We start from the raw sequence: 22,460 nt of genomic DNA, 5'->3' as shown, positions 1-22,460 counted from the left end.
ATTAAAGGGTTAGTTCACCCAAAAATTAAATTTCTGTCATTAATTACCCTAATATTGTATCACACCCATAAGCCCTTTGTTCATCTTCGGAACACAAATGAACATTTTTTTTATGAAATCCGAGTTAGTAATTTTTTCTGATCCCCCCACAGAAAGAAACATAATCACCACAAGGTCCAGAAAGGTAGTAAAGAAAGACATCGTTAAAATAGTCAGTGTGACTACAGTGGTTCAACATTAATGTTATGAAGCGACGAGAAAACTTTTTGTGCGCAAAAACAAAACAAAAATAAGGGCTTTATTTAGGGTTGTGTATGACTGTTGATCTGCTTTTATTTTAGTTTTCCTTTTTTATTCAAAATATTCACTAATTTGTTAACTATAACATGAAATATCTGATATTCCGATTGTCAAATATGTGAAAGTGAATGTGTTTTGCTGTTTAAACAACTTTATAATGATTGCGTTAGTTGAGCTATACACTTTATGGGCGTCGCCATGTTAGTTTGTGCCGCAGGTTCTGTTGGATTCACATCCGAAATCTAAAATAAACATTATGTGGTTGAAAACACTGCATATTTGTGATATATGAAAAGTGCTGCACGCGTCCGTCTCTGGTTTATCACCAGCCAAAGCGCACACGCACACGCACGTCAAAGGGATAAATAAAGTAATCGGGTAAAATAATGAATAATAATTATATGATAACGAAAAATTAAAGTACCCGACGATATCATCGTCCATCACGATGTTTTACTGTAAACATAGTCAACTGCCAATTTAGGGGACATCGCCCAACCCTAGCTTTATTCAACAATTTCTTCTCTTCCCTGTCATTCTCCTATGCTGTTTACGCTGTAGACACACTGCAGCGCTTCCAGGTTCTACGTCAGAACGCCGGCTCATTATTGGCCAATACTGAGTTTGCGTTCTGACATAGAACCTGGAAGCGCTGCACTTTGTCTACAACATAAACAGCATAGGAGAATGATGGAAGAGAAACTCATCAAAACTATTATTGTTGAATAAAGTCATTATTTTTGTTTTGTTTTTGCACACAAAATGCATTCTCGTCGCTTCATAACATCAATGTTGAATCACTGTAGTCACATAATGATGTCTTTACTATCTTTCTGGACCTTGAATGTGGTACTTGCGTTGCTTTCTATGGAGGGATCAAAAATATCTTAACTTGTCTTCAGAAGATAAACAAAGGACTTAAGGGTTTGGAACGACATGAGGGTGAGTAATTAATGACAGAAATTTCATTTTTGGGTGAACTAACCCTTTAACAACTGGATAGAAGAACCCACCCTACATTTTTTCATTTTTTCACTACCTCTGTTTCATCATGACTTTAAGGTAACTCTATCAATTATGACAAGCTCAGTGAGAAAAATACACTGGATATGTCAAATATATTTTCTTGTATAATAAAAGTAATGTATATACTTTTTTATACAATACAGAACTGAATTGAATGAACTGAATTTAATATTTGTTTTTTGAGAATATAGCTGCTCCAAAATATATTCAAACACTTGTGTCTTTAAAAATGTCGGTATGTCATTGCATTAGATTCAAAACATCCAACCAACCAGCTACAGGAAAACAAAAGATTTAAACCATTTCTCGAAAAGCGTTCTTTTTTCGGTTAAACCAGTTGTTTCTGTTAACCAGCTGGTCCCAAGGTCATGTTTAGTGGATGAAGTAATTTCCTCCTCATGTTCCCCACAGAGATGTCTTAGCAGAGTAACCACAGGTTAGTTCATCACATTATCATACGTCCCAACAACATTTAACGTCTAGAAGGTGTCCAAATACCCTTTGTCTTCATTTTGAACAAAGTTGTATTTATATATTGGTTTGGAATCGTATTATTATTTAATGACAATCATACACAACAAGACCAAAATACTGATTACAATTTCTTTGTCTTTTTTTGCAGTATACCCTTTAGTGTGTCCTGTTGCTTTCTCCAGCCTCCTGTCACTCCACAGTACTGGAAGTGAAACCCTGCTGGTGGCACCGGTCATCTCCCCCACAGTTTCCTAGCAAAGGATGACAACAGCGACGTGGGCGAGTAGAATAACAGGATACAAACTTTGCACTTGTGGGCAGCGGATAGGGTTGACTCGACATCCAACGTGAGCTTTGGCTCGCATTCAGTTGAGATTTGGGTAACTTGTGGCACAAACGCTTGCATGTTTTTGCAATCACACATACAGTCACACTGAGTAAAGGTGGAGGATTTGAGTGTTTTGCTCTTGTATGTGTGATATTTTGTCTGGTGGGGGGATTTGCTATGTGTTGCATTGCAAAATAACTCAGGGATTTCTTAATACGTGTATGAGAGTGTGTAGGAGTGTATGCGCTTGTTTTTCATGAGGCTCAAGATCTTTTGATTATTTTGGAGTTTTCTGATAACAACTGCTGTGACGTCATCGAAGCAGATAGAACTGCCCAACGTGACATCATTATATCACTTTATATGACAGATATTAATTAAGAAATTCTAAACCATAATAATGTAATCTTATGTCAGGCACAAAAGCCACATTATCATATCAAATAATCCCTTTAAAATAGACCTCTATAAGTTTTGATTCTTTCTTTGACATAAAAACAGAGTATATTGTGTAGCAAGGTGTCTTTTCTCAATAAAACACAACAATGGGCGCCAACATTTTCAGTGGCCTTGGTTCCAGCATTTTTCCCATTTCAGAAAAATTATATAATATTAAAAATGCCTTAAACCAAAACAGCCAGCTCTAAAATGAATCCCATGTTTGATTAGAATCAAAAATGTGCATGGATATAAATAGTCTTATCTCAATAAATCAGCATTTTGGTCTTGATTAAAACCCTCAGGACTCATGGTAGCTCTGTCTTGAAACTTTTATATGTTGTTGTTGTTGTTATTATCACTTAAAATCAGTTTTTCTCTGGAGAATTAAAACCCTTCATTATAGATTATACACCAGTCTCTTCATATTAGATGACGGTTGTCTTGTGCTCAACACCAAAAACACCATCTTAGGATGAGTTACAGCAGAATTTGTTTGTTTGTACCAGTGAACGCATCTCATGAGGTGTTGTGTGTCTGTTTGGGTGTGTTTTTGTGTGTTTTGGTATGCATGCATGTGCATGTACGAGGACTGATTGGCTAGCGGCCGTGTGCTCATGCTCCGCAAAATCTGTTTGTGCATTGGATTTATTTATAGCAGAAGAACTATGCCCTTGACGTGGTCATAACAAATTAGTTTGCAGACCGTTTTGACTGTGTGTGTGTATGTATGTGTGTGTGGTGTCAGTTGACTAAAAGATCTGGTCAAGTGAAGTCCATGTTACACAATAAAATTATTTAAAATGAATTATTTAAAAATCTGTAAAATTCACAGTGACAACCTCTGACTTTGAATGACTTAAAAATCATAAAAACTCATTAGTAAAACGATAGCTTTCATCCACTTGGACTTTATTTACCTCTTCACAATTTATTTTTCTCTGACTGTCTCTGGGATGGTTCACATAAAACTGAAAATTCTGTAATTATTTACTCACCCAAAGTGACCTTTTGTGAAACACAGACAAAAAAGCCCTGCTCACGCTTGTCAATTTAATGACAAAATATGGTGACTTGCATTAAGTTTTGCAAATGTGTCATAAAATAATCCCATGCAGCTTGTGCCATATATTGTTATTATTTTATTACTATGTTTTATGTATTAATCAAAAATCTTGTCCTCCTATGTACATCCATGTAACTAAGCAGCAGTTTGCGCCAGAGTAGTGACAAATCGGGTCTCCATTAGGACCCCATGCAATCCCATCAAATTGGTTCAAATTGCTTTTAATAGGTACTCTCTTTAGCTCCTGTTTGCAATTCCTACAAAATCATGTTATGATAAATGCTGTTTCAATGCTGTTATAATGAACATTTATGTCTGTATTAGTTAGCTTATGTACTAGCCTAGCATAGATACCTGATTAGCCTGATAGCTTAGTTTATACATGTACTTTAATGTAATTATGTGTTAAATTAAGTGTTGAATGCCCAAATATTTCAGTTTTAAATAAAACAAATTAGTGATATTCAATTAGCCTATTCACTTTAGGCTATTATAATTATAATTTATTAATTAACAGTTAATCAAATGTAAGAAATTATGATCAGTTGGTTTTATTATGCACTAATTTGTTTTCTTATGCATTATATAGTAAGCTATATGGGTATTTTAAATTAACATAATTCGTATACTAAGGATAATTATTAACTGACAGTTTGGGGACACCCGATTTCAAGGGAGGACCGAATTTGTCATGACACCAGCGCGACCAAAAAAAGAAGCACACAATCTCATCTAAACTCATTTTGAGATATCAATTATAATCCATGCAAATAAAACATGAGACATGCAGCCTACAGCATAAACCTCAAAAAAGTATGTGTGTACTTCTCTCAGGTGAATATCTCTGTTCTCCTCGGTTGTCAGACAGTCTGCTTGCTTGAACGAGTTAGAGCAAATTGGCCTATGTATACCTAACACAGTTGTTCTTTTCTTTTTGTTGCCATTTAAAAAAAAAAATTATTTACAACTGATTTAGTAATTTGTATCTTGATGTGTAATTCTTTAGCATTTACCAGGTGACCAAGGTATGGCAGGCGCGATACCCTGCCATATGCAATTGAGGCCCCTGGTTCTGCTGACACCCCTCTGCCGGCTCATCCTGACATCTGTGAGTCAATTAGCTGTCTAAAGAGAAAACATCCCCCTCTCCACCTTGTATACACACACACACACACACACACACATCGAGGGCAAGCAGCACAGCCGGCCCGCCCTGAGAGTCTGTGTGTGTGAACGAAGGCCGGTGTGCTCTGGTGGGGGAGGGGTGTATATTGGTGGGGGAGGGTAATGGGGTTGGGTGTCAAGAATGTGGCTCTTGGCTTGTTCTTTTGTATGTTGTGTTTGTGTTTTTAGCGAAACAGCACAGGGATCTTACATTCTTACAACTCGTGCATGAATAAGTACAAGTAATAAGGTGGCAGGTGCCATTTGAGCCTAAAAGTTAAGAAATTTTTTAATTTTTAAAAATATTTTAAATGTTTTTTTATTTTATTTTTTACAAATCCTAAATATATACAGTAGTTTCAGCCTTGAAAAGTACACTAATGCAACTTCATAGGGCCTATTTGGTTACTTTGTGTGTCTTGATTGATCAGATTGCTGTCTGTGGTTATTCATATTCCATTTATACTTCCGTGAATGTGATTGGATATGTATTTTTGATCTACTTTTCCAACCTGCATTCACTTCCATGATGAAAGTTTATCTTCCGTTAGTGTTTTAGTGGTTTCTCCATCCATGTGTCTCATCCACAATTGAATGAGTCTCTTCTCTACAAACTTCCGTATGTTGACTTATTTCCATTTGGGGGAGTAAAGTTTACATATGTGGCCTGAACCGAGTTGCAAGTATAAATACATCTGGGTGTGTCTCAAACCAACTTCTGAGGCATCTAGGATGGGTCTTATCCCAATCAGATAGCTAGAACAAGTGTAAATACTGTGATTATTGCTCAAGCACGCATACAACCTTCTGCATCTGAAAACACATGTGTATCTTTCTCTCGCAACTCAGCATGTGGTTTCCAGCTTGTCTCTGATGCGTCCCACATTCTTCGTACCGTCCCCGATGCCCACTGCATCCTTAGGCTCTGCTATGGAAATACGCCTCAGTCTCCCTGCTAATTATTAAAGAAGCACCACCTCATTAACTGGGCTAGGGGATAATAAAAGATTCATGCAGCATTCTTAGCGTCGCTGCATGCTCAGCTCTTCTCCCTCTCTCTCTCCCACCTCGTCTCGTCTCCCGAGGATTCTCACGCAAGATACTTATCTGTTATCCATACAGGTCCCTCTCACTCTCTCAGTTTTTTCAGGCTGCCAGCCATCTTTAGTTGTGGCTGTATGCCAAGTGCCTTCAGATCAGAGATTGGAGGAATGGTTGTGAAATAAAATTATTAACTATTGAGAAAAGCAAAAGTTAAAACGGCATAAAAATATCTTAAACGTCAATTTGTTAATTTACAATTCAATTGAAGTTTATTTGTATACTGCTTCATAGTTGCAACTATTTAATCATTACTAACTAGTGTCAAATTAACTATTAAAAGGGTTTCCCAGTAGTGTGATGGTTTTCAATGTTTTTTTTTTTTAACTTTACACAATGGGTAGATAAGGCCGTTTTCAAATGTCAACAAACAATGGCTAAAGTAAAATGTCACCATTGTGCTCCATTACATCTCATATGCAAATACCCCCTTTTACAGCTCAAAACCCCAGTAATGAAATTCCTGTGAAAAATACCCACGGTTTAATAATCCCTGAATGACACAAAAGATTGGAGATCATCAAACATTTAAAGATCACATCCAGCTCCCGCAGATAAGACCATTTCTTGTCATCTACTGAATAAACATGACACTCACAGAGAAATCGTGGCATTACTGAATGCATATGGGAGTTTCCAAGGTAAGGAATCACTGCCTTGTTCCTCATAACAACACCATCTAAAGTTGCTCATTTACTTTCTATTTCTTGTAATTGTGGTTCTCTTTTATGAAACATTGCAAGTTTCAATTTATTGATATGACATTTCAAATCTATTCCAAATACGTTATTTTGTTTTGCAATTTTTGGTATGACACAACCCCCCCCCCCCAAAAATATCCTCCAAGTCAGTATTTGTGTACTCTATGCCAAGAAGAAAAAAGTTTGCTTTTGCATACAATAAATTGTATTACAGTACTAATACTAATACTAATAAAGGATGTATAATATGCAGTTACATTAATGCTCAGAGAGTGTTTATGGTGCATAGCTGCATAGCTTTTGGATATTTTGGAATAAAAACAACCTTATAGTGACAGCACAATGGCATGTCATTGATCTCCCCACAGAACGAGAACTGATGGATAGCCCTGTCTCCATAACCCATAAATAATCAACACTTTCAGTACCTAGGCATGAACAACTGTGTAGTAAACAGTGATTTACTAACTGTGGAAAGGGAATCTCAACACCGTTTAACAGTTCACTGTATTTCTGAACAGGTACAGTATAGACCATGTATACAGTGCTAGATAATATAAAATGTTGTTAATTTGTGCAGTAGTTTGTGATGATTATGATTCTAGTTTCATTTTCAGGGCTGCTTTCAACAGGATGTGGCACTCTCTAAAGGGGGTTTAGAGAAGTCAAAAGCTGCTCTAGCTCCATGAAACAAGACCCTCCAGTGCAAAAGAGAAAGACTCTTCCTCAGAGGCTGTGTATCCACCCACTGTCCTCTCCCATGGCCCTGACTCACCATGTCCAGCAGCCTCCACTTCCCAGTGATGGGGCGTTCTGTTCACCAAGAGGAAGCATTGCATGTATTTATAGACATTTCTCGTATGCGAAGTCTGAACAATAACAAACCCCCACCCCCACAGCCACTTCACCACCACAACACAAAATAAGGTAAGGAGGGGTGGCTCGCAAGTGAGTGCTGATAGAATCAAACTTTAGTTTCGCTGTTCGATGATGACAGGAAAATAAAACTGAGAGCACTGCACTCTTGTTACAGTTTACGAGGTGGTTTTGACAGCTAACATAGAACTGGGTGATTTCAGTGTGACAGTAATCAGGGAAAAAACTGGGTTATCAAGCAATTTTGGTGCTTGCATTATCAGCTCAATTTATCTTGGATAAAAAAAACAACAACTCAGTTACATATATCAACAACTGTTTGTATGTCTTTGAAGAATGTTAAGAATTAATAGTTGTTCAAACACTTGCCATGAATATGGTGCACTCTGCTGCTTTGTAACTTTTTAAAGCATTATAGACATTCATTTTTTCTGAGATTATTATCTAACATAAAATTAGCTTAGCATGAAAAAAAGCTAGATTTAACCTCAAATATCTGTATCCTCCCTCATTTTGACCTGTCACACCTCAAAGGTCTTTGTACATTTTTGGTTTGACTGTACGGTCAAAAAAAATATTCAGACATTTTTGATAGTTTTGATACATAAATGAACTATATAAGTGAGGATAGCAAAATAAAGTAAACTGTGACATATTATACCCAAAAAAATTCTGGACAACCAGTAAAATTGATTAAAAAATTTGAACCAAAAATTATTCAGGCACTTTGACCTGACCATGTTTTGCTTAAGTGTTATCTGACATAATTAAGATTTTTTTTTTTTCTGACACAGTTTAACTGAGATCGTGTCATATTTTATTGCCATTTTTTAAACTATAGTGAATAAACTGTATTAATGAATGAAATGTTCAAGATGTCTGAATAAATGTTGGTTTGACTGTATGTAATTTTTGCATAATCATTTGAATTGATCATTTATATTTAAAATATTTAAATTTATATTAAATTAATTTTTTATTAAATTTAAATTGATTTTCATCAGCTCAACCAAAATATATTGACTTTATATCTTGCTCACACACAATAAATATATACTTATTTGAGGAACTATATATATATATATATATAATATACACAGTACAGTCCAAAACTTTGGAACCACTAAGATTTTTTATGTTTTTAAAAGAAGTTTCATCTGCTCACCAAGGCTACATTTATTTAATTAAAAATACAGTAAAAAAACAGTAATATAGTGAAATATTATTACAATTTAAAATAACTGTGTACTATTTAAATATATTTGACAAAGTAATTTATTCCTGTGATGCAAAGCTGAATTTTCAGCATCGTTACTCCAGTCTTCAGTGTCACATGATCCTTCAGAAATCATTCTAATATGCGGATTTGCTGCTCAATAAACATTTAAACATTTGAAATATATTCAAATAGAAAACAGTTATTTTAAATTGTAATAATATTTCACAATATTACTGTTTTTACTGTATTTTTAATTAAATACATGTAGCCTTGGTGAGCAGACGAAACTTCTTTTAAAAACATTAAAAATCTTAGTGGTTCCAAACTTTTGGACTGTACTGTATATATATATATATATATGTACACAACATTAGGCAAACACAAGATTAGGCAAAAAAAAAAAAAAAAACGTTAGTTTTAAGGACCATCTGGTTGTTGTACATTCAAGGCCATGGGCACCCACAATGCTTTCTGTGTAACTGCTTCACTGTATACAGTGAGAGGCATAAACACTGAGTCACACACCTTTAGAACAACAACAATATGGGATGTGTATTCTTACAGGTCTCACAGCTGCGCCCGTCAGCTGTGCAGTGAGAGAGCCAGATCATGCAAAAATGGTGCACACATCACAACTGAAACAGATTGTTTTGCGTGAACAAAACTGGGTCTGCAGGTGCTGAAACCACCATGCACCCATGTCTGCATGTAGCAAAATGTCAAATAGGCTATCAAACATCACTGTTGAAGCAGTCAACAGAATAGAACATCTTTTCCTTAATTATCCGTGAATGTTCCAACAGGCAGCTTGGTGATTATGGGCCAACCACTAAGCTTTAGAAGGGTAACGCCTGCGATGGTTCTAGAGCACTGAGATGAACTCTTTCAATGGCCTGTGTCTTGAGTGGGTGGTAACACTCTTTAGTTTGTTAAGTGTATGTGTTAAGTCTTGGTGCTTCAGGAGAAGTTGATCTGTAGAATTAGACAAAGCATTATGGATATGCAGGGTCTTGGGGGAAGGGTTGGATGTGTGGGGGTGGGGAGAAGATTCTCTGAAGCCCAGCAGGTGTGTTTCTGTTTTGGTGAAACAGTAGAAGGTCCTGCTCCTGCTGTCATACAGTGCAGTCTTGGGAAAATCTGAACTATGCCCTATAATTGTGACATTGGAAGTTATAAGGCCAGTCACAAGATAAAGGTCTTGTTATATTACAGCCGTCATACCTTATGATGAGTCTTGTCTGTATAAGATGCACGTAATAAAAATGTAATCACGTATGTAATAATCTGACTGATTTAGCTGTTTTTAAATAAATTGCCAAACATTCCATGGAAGTCAACAACAAATCGCACAGCTAAATCATATTCAATCTGTTGCAACTCATAATTGCGTCATTTATTTATTGGGAGTGCACTTGTAAGGCAGCCAGAACCCAAACCCTGACCTGATGTGACCCTGTTGACACATATTACTTACAATTTGTAATAACTTCATGCCAGAATACTGATGAAAACGAGTTCCCAGCCCTTACTAAGAAATCTATTGAAAACACAATGGCAAAAACAACAGCTTTGCACCAATATCCAGCTGCTTAAATCTTATGTGAGAGAGCAAGGGGTCATTTTGGAGCTAAATAAACAAGGTAGATAGTGAAGTGTTTCTGTAACTGGGTTGGGGTGGCTGTAAGTCTGATCTTCTCATAGCAAAGCAAGGCGAAGTGTCTGAGTGACTCAGAAACTCTTGCATGCTGTAACATCTACGATTTACTCTTTTTACTTCCTCAATGTGATGTACACTGCCATTCAAACATTTGGGGTTGGTTTTTGACAAATATACAGTAAAAACCGTAATATTGTGAAATATTATTACAATTTAAAACTTTCCCATTTTATTATATTTTAAAATGTCAGTAATTCCTGTGATGGGTATACACTGAATTTTCAGCAGCCATTACTCCAGTGTTCAGTGTCACATGATCCTTCAGAAATCATTCTAATATCCTGGTGCTCAAGAAACATGTCTTATTATTATCAATGTCGAAAAAAGTTGTGCTGTTTAATATTTTTTTGTGGAAATCATTAGAGAATTTTTCAGGAATCATTGTCTTTCCTGAATGTATTTCCAAACAAGAACAGGGTTTCAGGAATTAACTGGATGGTGAAAAGTGGGTGTCGCATATTTAGAATGGAGCCAGATTGAGTTTAAACATTGCCTAGATATTTGGCTGTTGGTTAGCAATATTGGTTATCCAAGTGACATCAGCGTAAGTCAAAATCAGTTCAGATGAAGAGCATGAAGTTAATATATATTGATTAAAAATCATGAAGACCAATCTTATTTAATTGGAATAATGTGCACTGATGAGTCATTCAGAATAAGCTCAAGAATGTGAATTTAAAAAGTATGTAATATGCCTACAGCTCAGCATCTCCACATCAAACAGTAATTCTTTGGTGAACATGTAAATGGTGGTGAATGTAGTCTGATAAAGCTGTCAATTTTACGTATACAATCTACAGTCTCAATATCAACTGTATTTAGCCTCTCTTGAGTAGCAGGAGGCTCTTGGTGGCAGTTGGCTGGCCCCTCCTCCAGCTTCTTGCCTCTTTGCTAATCAGGTGTGGGGGAGGACGAGCCCGCGGCTGGCCAGATACACACACTGTAGTGTACGAACAAGCCAGCAAAATAGGTGTCTAAGCTAGCCGCTAAACCACTAACTGTAGGGCAAGTTTTCAGGGCTGTGGTGCTGCTGTTATCCACTGGCATGTTTAGGCTTAATCATATGTTTGAATTGTTTGTGCGTCAATGGACATTAATCCTTCATGTCTACATCTACACTCTTGCAGAGCTGTGGCATTGTAGGTAAATAAGCAGCTCCCACAGCTGAGTTCTCAATGGACTGTGCATCTGCCTCGAGGGGCGGATGAGGTCTAATGCACAGGTAATTGTGAATATGTGGTGTGATTATTCTCAGTAAAATATTGATTCTAACCACAGCTGCTGTATTCTGTTGGTGAATCAGAACACCTGACTCTAGATAAATGATTATTAAAAACAGAGATCTTATTCTTTGTATGTACACACAGCTTGGTGAAAGTCTTTGTATTGTATTCTTTATTTGGATCCCCATTAGTAATTAGTTGCCTGAGGTACAACTCAAAATATAAAAGAGACAACATGAATAAAGTCTTAAAAGTTTAGAGAAGATAACACGTCATGTGGTGTGACATGCTGTTTTCATGATTTGATTACTTAAGGGTACTTTTACACAACAACGATGTACTAAAAACATTGCGTTTTTGCGTACAGACGACAACGTTGTCAAAATTATCCCCATTCACTTGGATCCAAGAAAACGACAAAAAAAAGCTGTATTATGCATGCCAGACCAGTAGATGGCGATGTCAATTGTAAAGAAACACTACATGCCTATAGACTGAACATATGTGATGTTACCGTTTTCAAAAATTCAGGGTTTTGTAGTTTATATGTAGAAGATAACGGTATCGTTTTCAAAAACTTGCACTTTGAAACACATTTCAAAGGTTCGCTTTTTCGGTCCCCCAAAATGCAGTTGTCATGTAAATGAATGGCCAAAACACATAAAATGTTTCTCGTTTTCAGTTGAAAAAGGTGTCATGTAAACGGTCTCTTAAAAGCTCCTATCAATTAATATAATATTTAATAATATATACGCCAAAACTCATTTTGGCGTATATATTCTACGAGATTAAAACTCGTACTATTGATACGCATTTGATCGGGCTCTTTTTGCACTACTTTTTCTCTCCTGGGCTTGACTTGGTGTTTGTTTTTTTTAAATAACAAAATAACAAAAGTTCTATTTTTGAAAATGTAAAGGCCCTTTCATACCAAAAATGAAATGACTCACACACTCTTACTTCAGCAATAAAAACAAAACAAAAAATGAACACAAATGTGATGTTTAACTACATTTTTTGCTTAATAGCAGGTTGAATTAATAATAATAATTTGTTGCATTTATATAGCACTTTTCTGGTCACTCAAAGCACATTACATATGGAAGAGGGAATCTCCTCAACCACCACCAATGTGCAGCATCCACCTGGATGATGCGACGGCAGCCATATTGTGCCAGAACGCCTACCACACACACCAACTTATTGGTGGAGAGGAGACAGAGTGATGAAGCCAATATAGGGATGATTAGGAGGCCATGATGGACAGAAGCCAATGGGCAAATTTGGCCAGGATGCCGGGGTTACATCTCTACTCTTTTTGAAGGACATCCTGGGATTTTTATTGGTTTTTAATTGGTTTATCAAAGGTCAACTGCAAAGACATTGGTTAATCAAGTTAGATTAAATACATCAATTATGTATTATGTAGCATTTTAATTATTGGAGGTTTGGTAAATAGTTTCCATTTCACTGTGTTTATTCATTTTCAGGAATAGTGAATCTGCTTTTGTGCAAGCGAGATGAGTAAATGTATGCTAACATTTAGTCTAGATGAGCCTCTGCACCTCATTCCTGATTTCTCTCAACATGGGGACAGGACATAGGCAGTCAATAAAAGAGAAAACTTGTGTTACTTATTTGAAAAAGCAACTCAGATATTTTGTTGTAAATTTAAAAGTAATGTGTTACTATACTAGGTAATTGAAAAAGTAATCTGATTACATAACTCAGGTTACTTGTAATGAGGTACCCACAACACTGCATTTGTGTCGCACTGCAGGACCATATAAAATGAACTAGTGAATGAAAAGCATGGTGGGAAACTTGAAACACTTGGTGACTAGCACATAGAATACACACTTTACTTTATACATTCATTAAAATTTTAACCTAATATTTTTTTTAAAAAACACATCAGCTACCTTTAACATGAATGGAATACCAAACACCAAAACAAACATTACAAAACTACAACAAAAATGAAAGAAATAATATATAGAGCAAATATTTTGAACAAGCCTCTATTTACTAACTGCTTGAAAAAGTATGTATTTTATGCTTCAGGCAGCAGAATCTCAATACAGAACAGTTTTTTTCAAGGAGTTTGGTAATGCCAGATGATCCATAATCTACATGACTAGTACTATAATCATGAGCAAGCCCTATATACTATAAACAATTTTCAACTGATGACCTTTCATATCCAGATAAGCAATGATATGGAAGGAACAAAAATAACTAGCTGGTCTTGCTGAAGATGATCTTGTTGCTCAGTTCTGTACAAGCTGAACATTTTAGTTGGTCTAGATTGGACTAGTTTATGCTTATCATGATTACTTAACTTTGGACCTATAATGTGAAACTGATGTGACTTCTGTCACATACCTCCTAACACCACAAAATTTGCCTTTAACACTTTAGAGGTGCAGCAAGCTGTTGAAGGTGCTAACAGATTATCATACAAATTACACCCATGATCTTGGCAATAACATGAAACAAAGACACTGGAATTGAGATGTTAATTTGTCAAGAGATAATACACTTTAGAGGTGTGAGGTTCTGCTCTGACCAGTGTTGACCTCTGGGTAAACAGAGAGCTATTGTGACCAAACAGAGGATGTTGATTCCCTGTTCTCCCAAACAGACAAGCCCAGTGTTGTTGTGTTTGGAGCAAGGCAAGTGACCAGGGCCTAGTTTGGGTCTGGCTACATTACAGCATCTTCATTAAGATCACCAGAACTGAACCGTTAGGAAGCTCTCCCACCATTTAGTCTACCTTGTGATCTGCAACTTCCAATAAATTGCACATGCGGCCCAGCCTTGCATGCTCACCACCACCACTTCAGCCGGTGGCCCAGAATAGCACCAGCATTCCTTTCCCCTCCCCTCTCTCTCACCCAGCAAAGACACAGCAGAGCAGAGCGCTGGGTCACATGGACTGCCACAGAGCCGCCAGATCACACACACTCTCTCACACTAATGTATAACCACTCAGACCGACCAAAACAAAAACAGCTCTGGAGAACAACATGTAAAGACATATACTAGAGATAAACAATAAGATTAATAGTCCAAAACTGTTTTGTCTTCAGCTAGATATGTTTGTTATCTAGATTCAGATGCAAGAAGCTTTATTTGCATTGCAACATTATGGACATAATATACATAAAAAACACATTTCAGCTTCAAGATTGTACACATCTATCTATCTATCTATCTATCTATCTATCTATCTATCTATCTATCTATCTATCTATCTATCTATCTATCTATCTATCTATCTATCTATCTATCTATCTATCTATCTATCTATCTATCTATCTATCTATCTATCTATCTATCTCTTCCCCTATATCTAGCTTTACTTAACATCACAGATCAACTTCTTCGAAAGGGATTTCCTCTTCACTTTAAATCAGAAACAGAATAACAACCCAAAATTGTGGACAGAAATTGGCCAGTGTTTGACAGAAACCGCTAGGGGTTTCTATGCACACTGATATTAAGCAGCAGGGCCAATGGCAACAAAGGATAGAGAGTCAACGATAGCTCCACCTCTCCGCTTTTCTCATGTATATAAGCCGTGGAGTTGACCCAGAAAACACACACTCGTTTGAAGATAGTGAGCAGCGTTCTTTTGTGTGTCTGTCCGCTGGAGTATGAAGCTTCACCTTGTGGAATATAAAGTATAGTTCTTCAGAGGCTTTTGAACAGATAAAGCTCAATTGTCCTGCCGCGGCGGAGTCACTGATCATAGGACACGGGGTAAGAGATTCAAAACGCTTGAGAAACTCACGGACTGTGTCTCAAAACACAGTGTGCTGCCTATCTAGACAGCATTATAGTCGCTAAAAGCGCGTGCAGCATTTTGGGGCTTTTGCACGCGTCCGTGATGCCCAAAAACGCTGTCTTGGTAGGCAGCTCAGTAGATTTTGAGACACCGCCAGTGCTTTAGAGCTCAGGGTGGCAGATCCATTGTTTGCTTGACTGCACGGTGACTTTCTTTGGCTTTATGCTTTGCATTCTTTAATTTTCTGTGTGTAAAGTACAGTATTGTAATATAGAATGGGCGTTTTTTTTTCTTCTACTCAAATAATGGTTTAGCCTAATTCAAATGCGTTTTCAGTTACCTTCATTGTTTATATCCAGTGGTTAAACATACTTGGCATTTATTTAGATGGAAATTAGATAAGGCTATGTGTGAACGGTTTAGAACGGGGAAGAATACCCCACTCAATTTTAAAAGTGTTGTTTGGATGTGCACCATTGGGTTTTAAGAGGTTGTAGTGTGTTGAGTGGGTAGTCAGGTGGGTTGGAGGGTGAAAAAATAGTCAAACACCTCTCCTACCTGTCTATAGAGGGAAAATTAGTTTAGTCACTACTGAATGTTGACAAATTATAGAATTAAACTGCACATATTTACTTTGATTTGGCTGAGATTAAAAGGACTTCCTTCTGTTGTCATCACTTCAATTCTAAGTCTAATCTCATCTGTTTTAATGAAGGGAGATTCTATGGCAGAGCACATGATGATGCCCATGAACCACAGCCAGGGAAATGGGGGTCTGCATGGCTACCGGATTGGCATGAACGGAGGCCTGCAGGCGGGCCCCCAGCAGCACGCGCCCCAGCCCGGCCTGAGAGCCATGCCCAACGGACAGATGATGCACTATGGAGCGGGGCCTCAAGGAAACCTGGAGGCTGCCATGCGCCAGCGGGCCAATATGGTGGGGCCTATGAATGGACAGATGGGTCACCACCAAATGCAGTCGAACATGATGTTCAACAACCAGGGCCAGCAGCAGCAGCAACATCACGTTCAGCAGCACCAACAGCAGCAGCATCAACCGCAGCATCAACAGCACCACCACATGCACCAAGCGCAGCAGCAACAGCCTCCGCCACAGCAACAACAACAGTACATGAGTGGGGGTCTCACTTCCCAACAGCTCATGGCCAGCATGCACCTTCAGAAACTCAACACGCAGTACCATGGACACCCACTGGGACACATGAACGGCAACCACATGGGGAACGGGGCACAGTTTCGCATGGGTCAGGCCCAGCTAAGCAACATGCAACACATGGCCGGCCCGGCTCTCAGTCTCAACGGCATGGACGCAGATTTGATCGACGAAGAGGTTTTGACATCGCTGGTTATGGAGCTAGGATTGGACAGGGTGCAGGAACTCCCTGAACTCTTCCTGGGACAGAACGAGTTTGACTTTATCTCAGACTTTGTGAGCAAACAGCAGCCAAGCACCGTTAGCTGCTGAGATCGGACTGTATGGACGCTTGAAGGCGGGATGGGCAGCGAGAGTTGCTCTTTTGATGATTTATGTGACTGCCATCACCAAGACGAGGCGATCAGATGCCTCTTTGTCCACAGAAACGGGTGGTAAAGCTCCTGTCAGGACTACAGTTCTGTTTCTTGCTGGAACGCTGGGCAGCGTTCCGTGGATGAATGAATGTAACAACACTTCAGAACTGTGAACTTGGTGCAATGTAAAGACACTCAAACCTTATTTGTCTTCAATGCAGTTTTACATTTAAAAATGTATTTATTTATTGCTTATCAGATGTATTAACATAGAACAAAAACAGCCATGACATTAAGAGCCTGTGGTTTATGGAAACTCCCAGAATGGGATTGCTGAATTGTTGTTTTTGATAATTTAGACTCCAAACTTTGTTCATCCCACTCAAACTGTAAGTCTAATGTTTTGTTGGACAGTAAAGTCTCAGTAAACCCAAACCACAGCTTGTTTACAATAGTGGTTAATGCCTGTCTTGATACAATGGTCTGTCTAAGCTTTAGAATTGCCTTAAATCAAGTTGCTTTTATTTATTTGTCTCCCCCACCCCCTAACAGTCCAGGAGGGCTCAAACCTATGTGTGACTTGTAATAAAGATGGCCATGTTTTAACTGTGGCCTAATTTTTCATCAATCTCTTATCTTATTTATGGAAATGAAAAGGGGTGAGTGAAAGATTCTGAAGAAGGTATAAGTCAAAAGCAATCTGAAAAGCTACAGAATAGAAGTCTTTGGTTTAACGTGTCAAGATTTCTTTTTAAATGATCTTCCTGGGACAAAGTGTTTCCTTCATTAGTTATGCAGCAATATCATTAAAGCGATGGTTCACTCATTGTTCCAACTCTATGCATTTTCTTCAATGGAACAGAAGTTATTTTGAGAGACTGTTTGGTTTTTCCTTCTCCATACAGTGCAGGTCAATAGGATCCGATGTCCTTTTGGGCACCTTTGAATTTCATTGTATTGACATAAATATCCTTCAAAATATCATCTTTTGCCATTCAGAAAGTTGTAAAGGTCTGGGAAAGCATGAAGCTGGGAAATCTAATGTGCAAAAGTGTTAGAAACAATGGCTATGCCTCTCGTTAAAAGCGGTTTCTAGATTGGCAATGGCTCTAAGAATCATTGGTGCACCACAGCTTCCACTAACTAACCTTTTTTTGGTTTAAAACGACAAACTAGTTTCATGCTTGGCACAAAGTGGTTGAACTGTGCTTCAATGGCTTTCTTCATTTGTGTGTTTGTTAGGTCTCATTTACCAGTCTGTTTGTAAAGCAAGAACTTTTTTCCTACTTTCAGATGTAATAAAGGTGTGTATGGGGGAGGTAGTGGAAACTGTCCAGGTTAATCTGTGCTTACCTTGACATTATAAGGCTTTGTGTGAACCTTGGGCCTGTGTTTTTTGTCCTGGGAATGGAGGGCAAAATGTTGTCCATTTACGGACATGCTGTGGTGAGGGGGTTTGAGTGGGGGAAGGGTGAAGATTGCAGTGACAAGCCGTTAACGCTCCACTGTCACTTCCTGTTCCTCCTTGACGGAGGAAGGGCTTGAAGAAAGTCAATTGAGGTTACTTGGTAGTAGCACTTGTATTGGGTTCCTCTTTGATTGCTGTGGTATCAAAATAAGCCTTAATAATACAATGCCTGCGGATGGTAAAGTGCCAGGAATGAACTAACAGACACTATTGGAGTGCTTCAAATGTTAGCTCCACCCTGTTTATTTTCAAAAACTACACTGTTTGTTAGTCTCTGACTTGCTCTTGAGTTGACTTTGATGCCCTTTCCCGTAGAAGATCTTGATGTGAATCGACTGTGCCTAGTCCTGGACCAGTATGCAGCCAAATTAAATCTCTAATGTTGTTCTTGTGGATTAACCTGTAGTGTGTTCAGACTAAAAAAGTACAAATTCCCATTCAGGAATGCATAACAGACTTAAGATTCTTACTGACCCCAAATTTTTGAATGGCAGTGTACGTATATTAATATTTAGAAATTTCTTAAGACGTAAAAACATTTTGTATGTCAGAATGTTTCAAGCCTTTTTGAAGCTTAAAACAGGCACTTGTTTTGTAGAATGACCTGGATGTTTTGATGCTTGGACTGTACATGAGTACAGTGTAAACAAGTTCTAAGGGTAACACGTGCTAAGTGACATTTAATCCAACATTTATAGATAGAAACAGTTCAAAAGAAACTCTACTGCCTGCTTTTGAACCATGGGGGTTTTCAGTTCAAAGATCAGTAATCTCACCGCTTCTCTGGGGAATTCAGCTGTCTTCATGAACGTTGCGATTTAAAACAGATAAATATAGGTGTGTGAGCACGAGAGGGAAGGTGTGTGTGGCTACTTTTTTAGATGATGGAACATGCAGCTATTGTGTGAATGAGAACAGTAGGCTATCTCTGGGCGTCCTCGGCCAGGCCTAAGATGGCACCACTGATCCGTCTGTTAGGAACTGGGTGTGACCTATTATTACTTTCAGTTCTTAGCTGATTGTTTTGCAAAGAGAAAAACGCAATGGAACAGCAATTTATCATAATTAACTTTTAATGTTTTTTAAAACTACATGGATTGCTAAAGCCTTTTTGTATTAAAGCATCATATTTTTACTCTTTGTCAAACTCTTGGTGTAAATCCACCTCTGAGGAGCCAGACTAGACATACGCTAAGCAGGGTGTGACAGGAGACATTTACTGTTGACTGTTTTTTGCTGTCTCTCTCTCTGAGGCCACCCACAATAATCTCTAAACACACACAAGAACACACACCTACTGTTCTTTCTGAGTGAGTTCTCTGAACAACCTTAGATTCACTAGAATGAGCAAATGACAAGGTCATAAAACAAGAAATGTCTTGTTTAAAAAAAAAAAGCCACTTACTGAAATTGAGATGGGTAGTGTGGGAAATTCTGTCTAGGGTTTTACCCATTAGCCATGAAGGATCCCGGAGACCACCCCTCTTAAGCATATCATGGAGTCAGCAATTTCTTTCTTACACAGGGCTTTCCTGACAACAGTTTGTGGCTAAGGTGTTTACTAATTCAAGTCTTAGTCTAGAAGGAGAGGTACATGTTGTTCAAAGACCAGTAAAAGAAATACTGTAGTGTTGTATTAAAATATCTGCAAACGACACCTGACAGCATTACAAGAGCAGCCTAACGGCTACCTAAAACAGTAATTGAAGAAATAACGCAACGCAATTCACAGGTCTGTAAATTAGTAGTTGAATGTTGATTCAGTAGCCAATCTGACAGAATCGTTGAGTCCATTCAATTGATCAATCAGACAGATTCGAACTGGTGATTCTGTGTTAGTATTTGCATGCGAAACCTTGGAATAGCGTCATGTAGGCTACTGCTCATGTTTTAATATGTAAATACAAGCCCACCAATGAGTTAGTTGAATTTTAGAATTTTTATTTTGAATATCTTTGTTGTGGGCTTGTGGCATGGACGCCTCACCATTCTCAAACTTCACGTGACCCACAGTGAAAACCGCCTGGCGAAAATATAATCGCTTAAAGTGAATAACACACTTCCTTGACGTCTCCATGTGGTGAAAATCGATTTTTTAATGTTGTTTATATGTCTATGTGGTGTTTTCTAATATACTTTAAGACAAACCATGTGCAAATTCATTAGTCAACACCATTGCTGAGTATTTTCTTAAAACTGCAGTGAAAAAAACCCCACCTCAAACCCCCAGTTTGAAAATGCTGGTGTTTCTGACGTCACAAACTACCTTGTAACCAATCATGTCTACCTGCTGTCGGGCTTTAGCATATCATTAACCATGACCACTTTGAAGCAGGAGAGTCTCAAGAGGATATCTGGTATATTTTCTGTAGATATAAAAAATCGGTTAGATTTGGCCATATAGTGGGCGTATGATGTATATAACAATGTTATGATGAACTAAATGTCTGAAAAGCTACGCAATATCGCGCTCATTATCGAATGCGATTCATCTGCGATAATGAACGCGATATTGCGTAGCTTATCGGTGATCTACGGCTCTGTCTATTAAATGCCGCTCCATTTGAAAGCAGGTGATGGCGATTTAGCGGTAATCAGGGAACCGGCTTTACTGACGAAATGCGCGTGACAATCGCATGCGATATATCGCCCAGCCCTACCCTAAGGTATTCAAAGCGTTTCTAAGGATACTGAGACAGCTGTCTGACTCGCGAACAGAAACATGGTTTGTGTAACACATTATTAGTGTATAATTACAGTTATGTGCCTAGCATTGTAAAAAGCAATACCATTGAGCTGCATTTAACTCAGCAAATTGACCGAGTGGATCTCTGAGCTCGTGCGAGTGAGTGGAGGCGTTGCTAATTAGCATATTCATAGACCACGAATAATAAATGAGGCAAGGGTGTGGAGTTACATTCAAGCTATTTTAAAAGAAGATTTTTTTATTTTTTATTTTTTTCACAGGGAAAAAATGTTTAAATGTGTCATTTTGGTGATCAAAGATGAGTTTTAAGGGATAGAATTATTGACTACAGGGGGTCTTTAAGATGATAACAATATTTTTTCCCTGGCCCAATTTAAATAAGAAGTTTAAATAAAATTTAATGGGTCTTTACAGCACCTTAAAGGAATAGTTCACCCAAAATTCTGTCATTATTTACTCACCCTAATGTAAACCTGCAGGCCTATTCTTCCTTCCAGAAGATATGAAGAATGCTGGTAACCAAACAGATTTGGTGACTTCAGACTTCTATTGTATGTAAAAAACAAAACAAAACAAAAAACCCTGAGACATTTGTCAATACATCATTTGTGTGTGTGTGTGTTCCACAAAAGAAAGTAAGAGGTTTGAGACGATATGAGTAAATGATGATAAATAACCCCCTTAAGTTCCTTTTTATTTTTCTATATTCTATATTTTGCTACAAAAAAAGTCTTAAGGTTACAGTCATAGGATCCTCAGCTTATTAGTGCAAGTTATCAAAGTGAAGGCCTACTGGGTTCTTTGAAACAAGTTTTCTGAAGAACCACAGAGCTTTAAAAGGTTCTCTTATGGCACCAGGCTGCAAAAACCATTCAGATTCTTTATATTAAAGCCAAACATTTATTAGATCACAAATCATGTGATCTAATGAGAGGAGCTTCAGATCACCATATCAAAAAGAAAAATACAGGAAAAGAGAGATGGGTGGGGCACGCATCAACATGTTTTCCCTTCTGTCGACTGACCGTCTTTCAAATAAAAACATGTTTTTCAGAGTTCAATTGGTTTTGCCGCCCCCCCAACACACACTTACTATTCATGTGTGAACGTATGCAAGAAATTGATTGTGATGGACCGCACTTCCTGCTCTTGTTTCGCCTGACTGCCAGCAAGCAAACCTAATTTGGACCACTGGATGAGCTTCATCTAGACCTAGTAGACATATTTCAGAGGACTATCGTAACCACCTTTAACTATGGATATTCATGTTCTGATCCATCACAGGTCTTCACACATATTAATATCTTAATTATATATGTGCAAATGATGATG

General features: G+C 37.9%; 1 protein-coding gene across 1 annotated transcript; it reads left to right on the top strand.

The window, feature by feature from the left end:
- The first annotated feature begins 15,231 nt into the window (after positions 1–15,231).
- On the top strand, positions 15,232–19,488 carry cited4b (Cbp/p300-interacting transactivator, with Glu/Asp-rich carboxy-terminal domain, 4b). Its single transcript, XM_067405440.1, has 2 exons — positions 15,232–15,398; positions 16,139–19,488. The coding sequence occupies exon 2, from the start codon at positions 16,148–16,150 to the stop codon at positions 16,907–16,909; it is 762 nt and encodes a 253-aa protein (XP_067261541.1). The 5' UTR covers positions 15,232–15,398; positions 16,139–16,147; the 3' UTR covers positions 16,910–19,488.
- The last annotated feature ends 2,972 nt before the right edge of the window (positions 19,489–22,460 follow it).

Source organism: Chanodichthys erythropterus, chromosome 2, assembly GCF_024489055.1.
Source record: "Chanodichthys erythropterus isolate Z2021 chromosome 2, ASM2448905v1, whole genome shotgun sequence".
Lineage (NCBI taxonomy): Eukaryota > Metazoa > Chordata > Actinopteri > Cypriniformes > Xenocyprididae > Chanodichthys > Chanodichthys erythropterus.
The sequence above is the reverse complement of the archived record's forward strand: the minus strand, read 5'-3'. Positions and strand labels throughout refer to the sequence as shown.

Excerpts from the sequence above, each read along its gene's own strand:
- cited4b (XM_067405440.1), top strand. The coding sequence starts at position 16,148 with ATGGCAGAGCACATGATGATGCCCATGAACCACAGCCAGGGAAATGGG.